This window comes from Neofelis nebulosa, chromosome 6 (assembly GCF_028018385.1).
Source record: "Neofelis nebulosa isolate mNeoNeb1 chromosome 6, mNeoNeb1.pri, whole genome shotgun sequence".
NCBI lineage: Eukaryota > Metazoa > Chordata > Mammalia > Carnivora > Felidae > Neofelis > Neofelis nebulosa.
Window position 1 is genome coordinate 147,906,819 of NC_080787.1, and position 15,074 is coordinate 147,921,892.

The 15,074-nt window shown below is 45.8% G+C and overlaps 1 protein-coding gene across 2 annotated transcripts in view; it reads right to left on the reverse strand.

The window, feature by feature from the left end:
* SLC22A2 (solute carrier family 22 member 2) overlaps positions 1 to 11,646 on the reverse strand; it is a 32,389-nt gene extending 20,743 nt beyond the window's left edge. Inside the window, exons 1-4 of one of the 2 annotated variants that reach the window (XM_058735830.1) lie at positions 10,910 to 11,643; positions 8,978 to 9,081; positions 3,801 to 3,955; positions 1,245 to 1,413 (exon numbers count right to left, since the gene is read on the reverse strand). In XM_058735830.1, coding sequence (XP_058591813.1) covers positions 1,245 to 1,413; positions 3,801 to 3,955; positions 8,978 to 9,081; positions 10,910 to 11,320 — 839 coding nt within the window. In that variant the 5' untranslated portion in view covers positions 11,321 to 11,643. Of the gene's footprint in view, positions 1 to 1,244; positions 1,414 to 3,800; positions 3,956 to 8,977; positions 9,082 to 10,909 lie in introns of both variants that reach the window. The other variant, XM_058735831.1, reaches the window with a different exon arrangement.
* Positions 11,647 to 15,074: the final 3,428 nt, after the last annotated feature.

A 15,074-nucleotide genomic window follows, 5' to 3' on the forward strand; every position in this document is an offset into this window, starting at 1 on the left:
TCCTCTTCATAGGCCACCACTTGTCTTAACTCAGGCTCTGTCTCTCTTGCAAGGATTACGACAATAGTCCCTTACCTAACCTCTTTGCCTCCACTCTTCCCCCTAAACACCTGTTTTCTACTCTATATCTCCACTGATTTTCGATGATGTAGTCCCATCACGGAGGTCGTAGAATTGGAAGTAAATTAAATTTGATTCTATTGAGTAAAAATGGCAAAAAGCAACACATCAGAGGTGATCAGAACTTGGATGAGAGGTGCACCTTTTCTGTGATGCTAAAGCATCAGGAAAACAAAACCGTTGAAAGCTTTTTAGGCAGGAAGGGAACACGGTGGAACTAATTTTAGAAATGGAGTGTGAAACATGCATTGGAGGATATGGAAGAGCGAATGTCAAAGAAACCAGGGTGAGTCTATCGTGGGGGTGGCTTCAGAGATATAAAGGAGATAGAATGGATATGGGAGGGAGGTAAGGGTCCCTCTCAGAGTTTGACCGGATTTTGGAGGAGAGCCAGGCTTTCTGGAAAGGGTTGAGATGCTTAATTCTTAGACAGAATGACTCTGGGAGGAAGAGGTGACTACGTCCAGAAAGTGGTTTGTTGCTTGAGAGAAGGATTTGCACGATAACCTAGCATCCCTCTTGTTTTATTTCAGGTAAACTTGCATTAGGAATTTCTGATAGTTTCTGCTGTTTCCACAGTTTCCCCGGCAGGTGTGACAAACAAGTTTCACATGTCCTGGCGACTCTGACTGACATGGTCTGCCTGATCTGGGATAAAGACTGCTGGATTGATTGGAGATATGTGCCTTGGGCAGGGATGTGTTTAAGTGGTAACATTTGTACGCTAAAGTCTCCTCTGAGCAGGGATGGAATGAGAATAGTAATATTGTCAACCTCTGCCAAGGGCATTACAGCCACTAAAAGTTAATTTAAACACCACATTAATAATGTAAAAAGATGTGAGTTATAAAACTCTTAAGCCCGAAGCAAAAGGACATTTGATTTCCAGAGGGCAAGACACGTTGAAGTTCATGGGTTTTTTTTTGTTGTTGTTTTTGTTTTGTTTTGTTTTGTTTTGTTTTGTTTTGTTTTTATCCCTGAAACACTGACCTGGGCTTTCCATGAAGGAAAAGAGTGAAGGACACCTTGGAATACAGAAGGATGGTGTGCATTAAGGAGAGGTAGCCTTTTCAGGAAAACAAAATAGTTCAAGTTATTTCCTTTTTTGTTCCAAATGGACTTACCAGTAATAGAGCAAGAAGAAGACGTTGGGCAGGGAAACAGTGAGCTGGAGCCACCTCCAGTGAGGAAGCACATATGCCACCCCCACCAGTGCCAGGAGCCCAACGGTGAAGGCCACTTGGTAAACGATGCCCACTGTTCTCCGATAGCTCAGCCCGACAAACTCCGTAACTGCAGAGAGAATCCAAACGGTCAACGCAAGTCAGTAGGACAGGGAGTTGGCCATCCAACTTCGGGGAAACTAGAGTGCCAGCCTCAAAGAAGAGTCCAAGTTCTAGAATGTTGTATACAACTTTCTGAATAATTTTAAGTGTTCTTTGGGACTGATTTTGTTATAATTTTGCTGTTGTATTAATATAAGATGTTGTAATTCCACATTGGGTGGGGGGGAAAGGCCTGCCAGTGTGAGCAAAATGTTTGATCGATAGAATAATTTCCAGGGAAAATGTGACTGGATTTCAGATACATGCAAAAAAAAATGTTTTTTTGAAGCAATCCAAAGTTTTTATTTTTTTAAGTTGTGTTTGCTTTTTTTTTAAACATTTTTTTTAAAGTTTATTTATTTTTAAGAGAGAGACAGAACATGAGCTGGGGAGGGGCAGAGAGAGAGAGGGACACAGAATCCGAAGCAGACTCCAGGCTCTGAGCCATCAGCACAGAGCCTGATGCGGGGCTGGAACTCACAAACCCCGAGATCATGACCTGAGCCGAAGTCAGATGCTTAACTGACTGAGCCACCCAGGTGCCCCAAGTGATTGCTTTTTTTTTTTTTTTTTTTTATGTAAGCCAGTTGTTTCTAATTGCAAAAGTTTGATTTAGAGTAGTAAGGCAGGGGTAATTAACGATGTGAATAAATGGATCAAGCACTGAATTGAGATTGTAAAGGATTCTTATGTAAATGAACATCTCTTATATGAGTTAAGTATTTTCTTGCCAATCCTAATAATGCATGTAAATGTCTTGGAAACCTAGCAGTGGGTTTCCCAACTGATTGGAGTCTGCTAGCATTGGCTTGCACGAACTGCTTTATAAATTTTCAGGGATTTTGCAACTTGGTCATTAAACCCATTAACCTCAGTCATGGTGGGAGTATTTACAACTTAGATATCAGACAACTCCACAAATCACGGCTCTTTATTTTCCAAGAGCCAGGATGGCAGCATAGCTCTGCATGTGGCATACAAATCAGCTTTACCCCATTCCATGGCTCCACCCTGACAGCCGTATGAAGTCTGCAGGACGTGGACTTAGGGGATAGTCATTTTGTTATCGCAAACACTCTAGAACTTCAATTCCAGATATTCCACGAGCCACAGACCTTTTGCTTTAATTGTTTAGTAATCGTGTTCAAGACGTCAACTATTTATAAACCAAATATAAATGCGCCCCCAAAATGTTTCTAGAAATTACTGCGAATTATCAAAAAGTATTTATAACAGAGTTAAACAAAAGTCTGTAAGTGCTCAATAAATAGAAATATCTGTCTTTCAAAGTGGTTGCGGCCACGGAGAGGTCTCAGGGTGGTGGGGAGGGAAGAGGTCAAGCAGCAAGGTGTACCTCAAGGACATTCAGAAGGACTGGAGAAGAGATTAATGGGCAGAAGGCTGAAATTTAAATTTATACAATGAAATTACACATATTTCTACATATCATGTGTTCTAAAAACCAATTACTGGTTGAATAACTGTACATTGATGAATTCTTTTGTTGCCTGGGAATATGTTAGGGAGGTGCCTACCAAGACAGTAGCCTTCTGCATCTCACAGAGTTCCCCAAATTAACTTTACCAGGTGAAATTCTAAGCACACATACTCCAGCTCTTCATATTCTAGTTCTCATGGGTAATGAGAGTTTTATGATGGAGATGGTTTAGATTTCAAAGCGCCCATTTCCCTTTGTATGGATGCTCTTTGAATGTAGCCAGGGGCAAGTAATGGCGTTAATCCCCCAGATCTAATTATGGTGCTAATTTTTCTCACTATGGCTTTAAAGGCGTTATGCTATTTATTGGGATTCAAGTATTCTCCCGGACTCCGTGGAGTTTAAGCATAACTGGCTACCAGTGTGTGGGATGAAGTGATATTCCTGGTCAGACAAATGGCTGTCGAATCTAGATTGCCCACAGGGCTTATATTCTCCCTTTTCTTGTCTATAAATTGAGGAGAACAGTGGTTTGCAAGAATCCATTTATGCAAAGCAGTGAAGTCCCTCATAAAGCTGACGTACGTCTCACCATTGAATTTTCTTTATGTATAGACCTGGAGGGCTAGATTTTTCTCCGTATGTAACACCCCCGGGTATAGAAAGCTTTTTCCTAAAAAGTTATATTAGAATCTGGATGGTATGTGTACCCTCATTTCTGCCTTCATTGTTTTCTTTATAGAAAGAATGTAGACTGAGCGCTGAAAAGATTTTAGAAATACTTTTGATAGAGAAAAAAAAATCTCTAAACATTTTCTTGAAGCGGGGTCCGTTTTGGGGCCCAGCCCTTCCCTTCTCCTATGGATTTTGGCACAATGTCACTTAATTCTCCAAGCAGCAGCCACAAACATTCTTACTCAGGATGTAGCCTATAAGCCAGCCTGCCTTGCTGACAAGCCCCTGGATCAAACGGAAAATTAACACCCAGGTATAGTTTGGGGAAACGGCCAGCAGGAGTCCTGATGCAGCATTTATGAGGATCGTAACCAGTAGGCAGAGCTTACGGCCAAACCTGCAAGGAGAGACAATAGAATTAGATTAGATTCATGAAGGCTGTAGAAAATGCACAGAAGTTATGGAGTCTCAAGAGGAGGTCGGCTCTGAATTAGGCAAACTCAGGAGACGCGGATTGATGCCCACCTAGGGAGAATCCCTGACTTCAGGTCAGTTCACTTTAGTACTTTTCCCCAGGGCACTCTGTGAAAATTCTATGCCTCATTCACCCCAGGGCCCCAGAACCTTCTCAGTCTCACACTGTGGAGGGTCTTCAGGCAGGGGGTGACTCTTCCAGGCCACCCAGGGGCCCATCTGGGTCTTCCTTCATCCTATAAGCTGGGGCCTCTGCACCAACAGTCTCCATCAACTGCCCACCCCAGAGAGTTTTTCTTTCGGAAAAACAAAAATTTCAGTACTGCCTTTGGACTTTGTGGTATTTGCATGTCTCCCCGGAAATGGTCTCTGGTGTCAGCTGCGGGGGTGGAGGGCCTTTGTCATGGAGTACCCCAGGTTAGCCTCTTCACATTCTATCTGAGAGCCTTGGGTTTTCATCAGCTTAGGGACCTGGAGAGGGTCCCAGGACACAGAGGAGGGGAAAACTTAGAAACCTGGTTGAATCTTGGCCTTACCAATTACTCCGATGTCTGTGTTAGTCAACCTTTCTGTTTCCTCAGCTGGAAAAGACCTGTCCTACCCAGTCGACAAGAGGGTTAAGTGAGATATTACACGGAAAGAGCTAGAGACACTGGCTTCCTTTCCGCCCATGTCTTTCCTTCTGTGTGTCAAGCAGGCTGTCTGAGAGTTGACTTTGGGGCAGAGCACTGCTAATTCATGTTGTCATCGCGTCCGCCTTGTTTTGTTCTAAGAGTCGTCCTAGTTGGCCGTTAATGGGTATTTTAAAGATTCTTCATAGAAGGCAATGTTTTAGTCAGTCTTTGCTTATCCACTGCAAACTCAAGTCACGGACTGTTTTATGTCATTCCTTTGCACATTTCATGGTGGCTGAATATTTTTTAATAGTTACTTTGCTCCTAGGCTGCTACGTCCTAGCGACCATTTCAATACCAGCTGGCCGTTTGAAAATAATCCACAACATCCTTAACAATTATCGGGGAATGTTAATGTTTTAAATAGGAAATTGAAAGATCAAGCATTCTCATGAGTAATAAATGTAAACCGCTGAACTTCTTTCTTTTTTTTTGTATGGTTATTTATTTATTTTGAGAGTGACAGAGCACGATCGTGCATGAGCTGGGGACGGGCAGAGAGGGAGAGAGGGTGAGGGAAAATCCCAAGCAGGCTCCATGCTGCCAGCGCAGAGCCCAACTTGGGGCTCAGTGTCACAAACGGTGAGATCATGACCTGAGCTGAAATCAAGAGTTGGACGCTTAACCGAATGAACCACTCAGGTGCCCCTAAACTGCTAAACTTCTTAAGACACTGTTTGGACCATTGATTTCTTAATTCTCAGCCAATGGTTCCCCACCGTAAATATCTGCCTCTTTGGCCTTTTATTCAAAGTCTTCCAAAATCCCATCTTGACAAAATGTTTTAGCCTTTCATCTCCCGTGTCCTCCTACCCACACCCCTTCCTTTACCCTGAAAGAGTCTTTAAACATTTGTTCAGGTGATAGCTCTTTAGCTTCCAAAGTTGACCTGGGCCTCCCATACTAGTCACGCTCCTGTAGATGGACAAAATCCTGTGGCTCCCAAGAGAGAATATTTGCTATTGGAAACTGAGAGCATGAAAACCTTCAGAAAATCAAATCTGTGATGCAGAAAAACTTCAGCGGGGGACACGTGCCAAATAAAGTCACGACGCCGAGCCTCAGGTTCCTCATCTGCAGACTGGGAATAACAAAATCATGTTTAAAAGGCTGTGATGAGTCTAAATGATCTATAACACATCAGTGTGCCCAGTACAGCGCCTGGCACATGGTCAGTAGCGGAGGACTTGTTTTGGAAGATTTCACAGAGCTGGGTAAGTTTGACTATGACCCGTCCAGACTCCGATTCTGCTCTGATCTACTTCCATCACGAAATATAGAGGAATGGGGGCTGGCTCTTGGTAGTTGGTCATTAGGATCTCAGAAAATTTGCAAGCTAATTGTTAAACACAGCCGCTGTTAGAAATTAAATCCTACACTTAAAATTAAGGAAATGAGATTAAAAACAAGTGTAATAAATATGCAAAACATTGCTTCCTAATTACTCTACTGTGTTCGGCCATTATCTATGCTCATGAGATTATTTACCTCCGTCTGCTGTATCCGTACAGTGGAAATACCATACAATGGTGCCTATTTCCGGCCAACCCTGTGTCTAGTGACCTCACTTTGGTGGCTTGAAATGGACCACTGTGGGAGTACTTACACCAGGGAAATCAGCAAATTCTACACACCAGGCCTTTATCCCTCAGAAAGCCAGTCATTAAACATTTACAGGCATGCCACTAAATACAGAACTTACAATTACCCATCAGTAGAGTAAAAAATCTGGAATTGGTGAGAGATTACTCCTTTTTTTTTTTTTTTGCATCAGGTGATACTAAAAAATGTTCTTTAGGAGGTTTGAATGATGACATAAGTTAGACATATTATTAAGGGCTTGTTTTCAAATTCTCTAACACACACCCTTCCTTCCTTCCTCCCTTCCATCAGCAAAGCTGACTTCCAGAAAGTTGACATGGTGTAAAACTCAGTATTCTTATTTGTAACCTTTTCATAATATCCTCCTGGTTTTCTTCTAAAAGATACCCTCATCAGCTGTTGGTTCATATCTTTAAAAAGCATCACAGAAGGCAATCAATTTTAGTAATGTTAGTTTAATCCGTAGCACGAAATGATTTTCCATGAGATTTTGTACCATTGTATAAAATCTGAGTATTGTTCAGAAAAAAGCATTAATTATGCAAAAGATAACTTGCTTTTTCTTTTTAATCCAATGTCTGTTGTGACTCTCACCCGCATATGCAAGTAGAACAGAAGAGGCAATAAACAACAGAAATTCAGACAATTTGAGAAACATAAATGGGGGCACCCAGCGGCTCAGTCGATTGGGTGTCTGACTCTTGATTTCAGCTCAGGTCATGATCTCAGGGTCATGAGACTGAGCCCCGCGTCGTTGGGTTCTTCACTGAGCATGGAGCCTCCTTCAGATCCTCTCCCTCTCTCTCCCTCTTGCCCTCCCCAGCTTGTACTCTCTCTCTCTGTCTCTCTTTCAAGAAAAAAAAAGGAAAAGAAATGAAAATTTGTATATAGCTTTTTGGGGAAGAATAATGAGTAATCAACTTTACATAGAAGATTTCAACAATGGGAGCAAAATAATGAGATGAGGTCATCCAAGAAGGTGGATAATTGACTCAGGATTATAAATCAGGAATGCACTGTCAGTGTGGGGAATTATAACCTGTCTCCTTCTCTGTGAGTGGGATGAGAATAATTAACTCATTTATTTAACCAGCCGAGAGGCTCAGTCACCTATTTGCTCACTTCTGTCCTGGCAGCTGAGTGTTAGTATCCCCACCTTATGGGAGGGAGGGAGTGGAGAGGGGGGCAAGGAGGCAGGGGGCCGGACAGCCACACACTCTAGACCGTCCCTTGCCTGCAGCTCTCCTGACTTAAGGGCTCATCTCCAAACCATCGACCTATTGGTTGTGGGGCAATGAAAATAAAAGCAAATGACCTTCCTTTTTACCTCACAAGCCTCCCACACAAAGTCCCAGGAAGAACCTTTGAAGGAGGGCAGAGCAGACAGTTGCTGAAGTGGAGCGATGGATGGACTGCCCTGTGGCTCAGCGGCCTCGACTGCCATCCCCTCTCCCTCCCGCCACCACAGTGGGCCCGGGCTGTGAACGCGCAGATACCCCTGGGAGGGGATGGATTAACTATTGTTACCAATCTTTAACTCATTTGCAAGTTTCCATCCAGCCTGACCATATAGCATCATCAAAGAAAATATTCTGTTTACATTTAATATAATCCAGGTTTGGGTTTATCTCTACCACAGATCTAGTTGGGGAAAGCAATAAGCATAAAGCGTGTTTACCTAGATTATATGTATTTATTACACAGTTGCATAGCACTGGCTCTGGTTATTCGTGAGAATGATACTGTTCAAACACTGCAGCACAGTGCCTGGCACATGGAGAACACCCAATAAATAGTTGGTATTTCGAGTGCTCAAGTATCAAGTATAAAGCAAATTTTTCTGGTCCTTTCTCTTTTGAGGACTCCGAAAAATATCTAATTGGCCATCAACCGAGTAAAAATGCATGTTAAAAGGCACTTTCAGCACAGTAAATCTGGGAGTGCAAAGTGATGAACATACAAAAGATACAGGCAGAGCTGGATTAGTGCGACTCACTGAAAACTAGCTCCCTGAACCGGACCTCCTCAGAGGACCATTTGCTGTGTGCTCCACACACACAGGTCTTCCCTCGTCTCTCTCCGGGAACACTGACATTGGATAGTGGATATTTACCTCTGTCAGGGTAGACGGCCCCTGTGTCCCTTTTACCAGATTATAACCTAGGTTCCGTACCTACAATTACATCTGTCCCCAGGATCCCTATCAGGAATTCTGTGACCCAGTGGGCTAGGCAAGGACAGCTGCAGGGCAGGTCTACACTGGCTTTGGGTCTATGAGAAGCAGGCAGAGGAGGGAGAGCTTAGGAGCCCTGATGGCTCATGAATGGGGACCTAGTGATGAGGCCAATGAACTGGGAATCACAAAAGGGATCAAATCATTTATTACTCTCCCTTCTAACCCTAGGCTTCTGGATAGTCCATGCGGAAAAACTGCTGCCCAATATAGAACATTCCTCTGTGACCCCAGGGAATTAGAAAACAGACACATCGGTCATGGTTATCAAAGCAGTGGAAGACATCTCAAATTGTCAAGACGGTTGCCATGAGGCCAGGAAACTGTGGTCTGTGTGCTTTGGGAAAGGATGTTATTCAAGCAGGGGCAGGTGAATCCAAGTGTTTTCCGGACCTGCGGGACTATTTAAATTCCACCACATTTGTGTGACACCTACCTGTCTGCTATGTAGCCGATACCCACAGAACCGATAAAAAATCCTACATTCACAGCCGACTGAAACAGGTCCAGCATCCAGGAACTGGCACACACTAGGTTAAACTGCCGAGGGGCAAGAGGTTTCCCGGGTCAGGAGAGAAAACAAAATCCTGTTAGACACAGCTCAGCCCAGGGAACTCCTCGAATATTCCTTGCCTTGAGCTGATGTGGATGAATGGCAATAAACCAACTGTTTTTTTTTTTTTTTTTTTTTTGCTTATGTGAATTTTCCTTATACAACCAAGAGATTTGTCCCACGATCTATTTAGCCTTCCACCTAGAAGCATGTCATTAAGCCAAAATCTGTTGTTGGCGAAACCAGCTGAAATCAGGTAAGTGCTCCATTTTCCCTTTCTAATGTTGATACGCAAGAGCAAATGGGTGTGTAAGCTGGATGCCAACGCTGGCCCGAGGGAGCTGGGGTATTCAGCGTCTCTTTGCTGTCTCTTTAACAGTAGGGGAATCGGGGTCGGGGGGTGTCTGAGTCGGTTAAGCTTCCGACTCTTGATCAGCTCAGGCCATGATCTCGCGGTTGGTGAGATCGAGCCCCGCATCGGGCTCCTTCTGACAGTATGGAGCCTGCTTGGGATTCTCTCTCCCCTGCCCCTGCTCATGCTCTCTCCCTCTCTCTCACAAAAATAGATAAATACACATTTAAAAAAATAGTAAGGGAATCTGGAATGTTTTCACAGCCTGCTACATTCGCTCTCATTTGGAACAAGAGGCAATGTTGAAGGAACAGGTGGAAATTTGGTTTCTAGAGTGAACTGTTAACTCTGTGGCCTTGGGCAAAATTTTTCTCTGTTCTGGGCCTCAGTTTTCTCATCTCTGTATGAAGGGATGAGATTAGCAACGTTGTAAAGCCTCTTGAAATTGTATGATGTTATATCTGTGATCTCTATCTACGGTTTCATGTAAGCATCAGACCATTTAAGAAAAGCTCCTATACTGGGGAGCCTGGGTGCCTCAGTCTGTTGGGCCTCTGACTTCAGCTCAGGTCATGATCTCTTGGTCTGTGAGTTCGAGCCCCGCGTCGGGCTCTGTGCTGACAGCTCAGAGCCTGGAGCCTGCTTCGGATTCTGTGTCTCCCTCTCTCTGCCCCTCCCCTGCGCATGCCTCTGTCTCTGTCTCTCTCTCTCTCTCCCAAAAGCAAATAAACATTAAAGAAAATTTTTTTAATAAAAAAAAAAAAAGAAAAGCTCCAGTACCTAAATGTCTGTTTATACAAAATGTCTTCACGTTACCCAAGCAGTCATTTTAAATTAAGCCAGGCAGCTGGCTTTCTCTGTATTTTCAGAATAAATGCACTCTCCCATTTTGGTTTGCCTCCAATAAAAGCAGGTCCCCATTTTTTTTTGTTTTCTCTGTATTTATTAAAAGGAGGCTTCGCAATTAGATATTAATGTTGACTGTAGTTTTTAATAAAACAATAGCGCCATAGCAGAAACATCAACCCCAGATGGTTTTTATGCAAACATTTTGAGCAAATCCAAGAGAAAAAAGTAGCTATCAAGAGAAAAATGTATCGTATCATGGTAAGGCACCGTTCAGGTGAGTTCCATGAACTTTCAGGCTCCAGAAAAAGGCTTAAAAATTTTCCTTTTCCTGGAATTATGTCCAAGAATTCGGCTATGCTTTTCCTTGTTTCTTACCCCTGAAACTTACATAAACTGGAATCATTATTGCCAGAATTTGACGAAGTTTTAACTAATTCACTCATCCTCCAGACAAATAAGAGGCTCCATGTTCTTGTCGGAAATGAGGATTTTATAAGATCCTTGGAGCCCCCAAATCACGTCCAGACAGCGTAAGAACCAGGCCTTACTGGCTTCTCCCTTAAGAAAAACCAGTGTATTGGCTCTCGCCTGCCCTGCGTCCTGCACTCACTCACCTCGGTCACGATGGACGAGCCGGGCGTTTCGTACACCCAGCCGTGCCGACAGGGGCCCAGCGGCAGGTGGCTCCTGTTGGCCGCCAGGCCGGCCAGGGGGTCCGCGCAGCTGAGGGCGCTCTGGTTCCAGTCCACCTCGTAGCGGCGGCACTGGTGAGGGGACGCCTCGCCCGCGGCCCCCGGGCCCGGCGCTGTGTAGTTCAGCTCCTCTGCCAGGCTCCAGCCGCATCTCCGGCTCAGCTCGGCCACCCCGGGGCTCAGGCAGCGGTGATCCGGGGTGAAGGCCAGGAAGACGATGCCCACGTAGATGGGGGTGAACGCGGCCGAGAGCAGAGCTAAGAGAAAGAACGTCTGCTTCTGGAAGAAGTTAAATTCCCCTATGTGCTCTAGGATGTCATCCACAGTTGGCATTATTATCGGAGGCAGGAGTCCTGATGCTCTTCCCCGGGCTGGTGCGAGTGGCCCCGAGTGAGGCCGTGGCCGGCTCAGTTCAGCTCTTATCCAAAAGTCAGAGGGTTGGAGGGAGTTTACTTTAGAACGAGACCAACCTTTGATCCAGACCTTTACTTGGTCAGGCTAATTTCCAACTGTGCCCTCCTCCAGCGGACATGTGTCCTGCCGCTCCCCCGAGGTGCCCTGCGCAAGAAACAGGGCCAGATGTTGTGTGTGTGGTAAGATCACTCCCCAAGAGCTTGCCTTACCTCACCCCACCCCCACAAACAAGCCCTCCTCTGTATCACCCAGGGAGAAATCGGAGAGCCTTCACCTATCACGGGCCTGTTAATCTTTCCCCGGTAGGCTAAGTGTCCGGGAAATTAATATATTCGTATCTCACCCACGCAGCCAACCTCCTCTCTAAGGTGCTACAGAGAACGCACACGCATTTGGCTTTGCTCGTCAGTGGGATGTGAATCATGGTCTTGGGTCAGAGCTCTTGTCTGGATTCAGAGCGGTTTGCAGTTTCTGCCACCGGCCTCAGTCTACAAACAACAGCGAGCGCACTGGGGATACACGCTTGTTTTAATCCCCCCCCCCCCCACCTAGATTTTATAATTCTGCTTTTCAAAGAATGCCAACCTGACATTCTTGTGTTTCAACCCTGAAGTGTCCTTCCCTTGACCCGTTTGTGGGGAAAGAATAAAATGTTCACCACACATACAGGTCACGTGTAAATGCAGGCAGAGAGGAATGTTTTTATTTTTCTTCTTTCGTCCGAGAGATTTCTGCCCGCGGTCAAGGATGCCTCTTTAGGTTGGTGTTGGGCTCATCCAAACACCAGTCAGTCCGTCTTTCCTGGTGTGCAAAAGGATCCTTCATACAGCGGGAAGCTGCCCCATGGAGAAGGTGGCCTGTTGATACATCTGCATATGAAAACACCAGAAATTTAATCTCGCTTTCTTTCTTCCTTTTCTTCTGTTGACTAGTCAGTGGGTATGATAATGGTCCTAAAAGTAGTGGCTCATGAGGATCCTCCTCCCTCCTGCAGTTTTGAGCGTCTTGTTTTCTTGAAAAAGCAAGAAGCAGGTGCCTGTGGGGACCCTATCAGCCTCTGCTGCACCTGTGTTGGCTCACAGGGGTGCTCTGCTTGGTGCAGGGGTGCATCAGGGCGGGCGGGTCCCTACCGCTGTCCTCCTCAGTTTGCCATTGGCCGTGTGAGTGGGTTCAGACCCTGCGGGACCAAGAGTTTGGGGGAGAATTTCTGGCACTAAAGTTATAATGACAAAGCCCATCGCAATTATCCCCACTGACTAGTCAATAGAAAACAAAACAAAACCAAAAAGCCCAACGAGAAATGGATTACATTTGTGGTTGCATCGTGACTATCCGAGGCCAGAGGTAGGCGGTGGCGAACGGGGATCTCACCTCCTGGAAAGCTGTGGCTCATTCTGCAGCCACCGTGGGTGCTGGGAAGCATTTATGAGAGACGAGGCCGTGGGCCCACGAATCTGAGACACGTTCCAGTTCATGCCTCAGGAGCTCCTGAGATGGAGAGAGTTTTCAAATACAAATGAAAAGTCATTCATAAAATCAAGGTCAGATAAGTAATGCCAACCAGCAAAAAGATGAGACAGTGTCAAACAAGAAAAATATACTTTCAACTTTTGCTTCCAGGAAATATGGAGTAGATGTACTTTACTTTTTCTTCCCACTCAGTACAACTAAGGCCCCTGGATACTATTTATAAAACAATTCTAAGAGACCAAACAGTGGAAATAAAGTCAGACTGGCTTGGGACACCCGGGCCCAGAGACACAGTGGGTGAGTTTTCTTCCGGGTTTTCTTTCCGCTTCACGTAAACCAGACTGGGTGCTGGAGAAGCCCGCCAGCCAAAAATACCAATAGAGGCAGGCACCCTGAGCCCCAGCAAAAGCCTGCTCTCTCTAGATTCCCAGGAATAAGTCAAAACTTTTTTTTATGAGCCCTGTGGACATCTCGTTCCTCTTTCCTGTGTTTTGGTCGGTATCTTACTGACTTCAAATCATTTTTGTCTCTCCAAATGGTCTTGAAAGAGTGTCCGAACGCCATGTGATGTAGCCTTCCTTTCAGAGTTGCTGTCTGCAATTCTGCAGGGTGATTTAGTCATCTGAACAAGTGTGCTGAGCACCTTGGACATTATTCCCTAGCTGGGAACAACTGGCAGGGACCAGCTGTCACCTAGACCAGCCTCGGACAAATGTGTGGATCCCTCAACAAGATCCTCAGCCTTGGAGGCTGCCAGCTTCACTGCCTGAAATTTCTAGTTATGGAAAGGTGCCATCTTATGCAATTCTGGTGCCTGTCCCTGTCCAACCTCTACCTACTGGACCTCGTTCTCCTCTCCGGATGACCAGAATGAGGACTTCTTCCTCTTTGAGGGGACACTCATCACACGGCAGAGACCTGCACCACTGCTGAGGCCGACGTGAAGAGACTCAGGTGGTCTGTGATTTCTCCTCAGAGTCAAACGTGGCCAGCTGTGGCTTTGGTCTTGGCACCGCGCCCTCCCCCTCCAGCCTCTTCTCCCAGGTGCCGATGACAGAAACCGGAGGTGGACTTACAGGGCCTGGGACCGAGAGGATGGCACGGAGTGGAGGAAGGAATGGAAGGGACGTGGTCTGCACGGGATCTGCTCCAGGTAGCCCTCGAGGGGCTGTGTTCGTGCGACTTCTCTCCTGTCATCTGAACAACACCCCTGTGTGGTGGATGTGAATGCTTCTTTTTCACAGACGGGGATGCCGAGGATCAGAGCAGTTTCGGGACTTCCTCAGGGTCAGCTAGCCAGTAAGGATGGGTCAGAACCGGAGGCGAGGGTGTCCCTCGCTTCCCCTGCCTCCCGTCATTCACCAGAAATGCTGTGAGAGTGGGCTCCTTAAAAAGTGACCGAGGTCGTGAACCTTGACTCCAGTCCCAAGAACCCAGAGGTGGTCCTGACTGCCTCTTCCTAGGACACCAGACCTTCATACGGGGAACAAGAGGGCACCAGGTGAGAAGCAAGACGAGTGTCGTTTGCCAAGGAGAAATGATGTTGAAATGCACCATGAATTACTTAGAGTAAACAATCAGATAAGGAGAAGGTAAGACCTCAGATCACTTATAGCAACTGGTTGCCTGTCGTCCACACTTTCCCATGGGCTAGGAGCACGGGCACAAAGCCCACAGCACGGCTGCCGTAACACCCACCCTTGGCAGGTGACAGACCAGACTCCACAGCAAAGCCACAGGCAGCTGAGCCACCGGACGAGAGAAACCACAGAGGGAGATGCGGGACCTAAGATAGAGCGAACTCAGAATTTACTATTTGAATCTGGTCTCTTGTGCACTTATCACTTCCCGTGGTGTTGGGGGGTTGCTTACATACTCACAAGTATGATAAGGGGCTAATCTGATCCTATGGTGAATGATCATTTAATCCACATAATTTGATGATTATTATAATTAATATCAGCACTATTTCTCAATCTGTTATCAGGTTCTTTTGCAATGTAAATAATTATTGTCCCCAGGCTGCTAACTTCTGGAGGCACGGAGGAAGGCTGGTTGTGTCTACACTAACTTTCCCAGCTCTCCCCACGGGAGGACAGGGACTGGTTCAGGTGGGCAGTTAGACTCCTACTCGGCAACAAGCCAGGCATTGGGTCTTTGAAGGACGACAGGGCAGAGCCAGGTGACCCATCAGCAAGGGAGA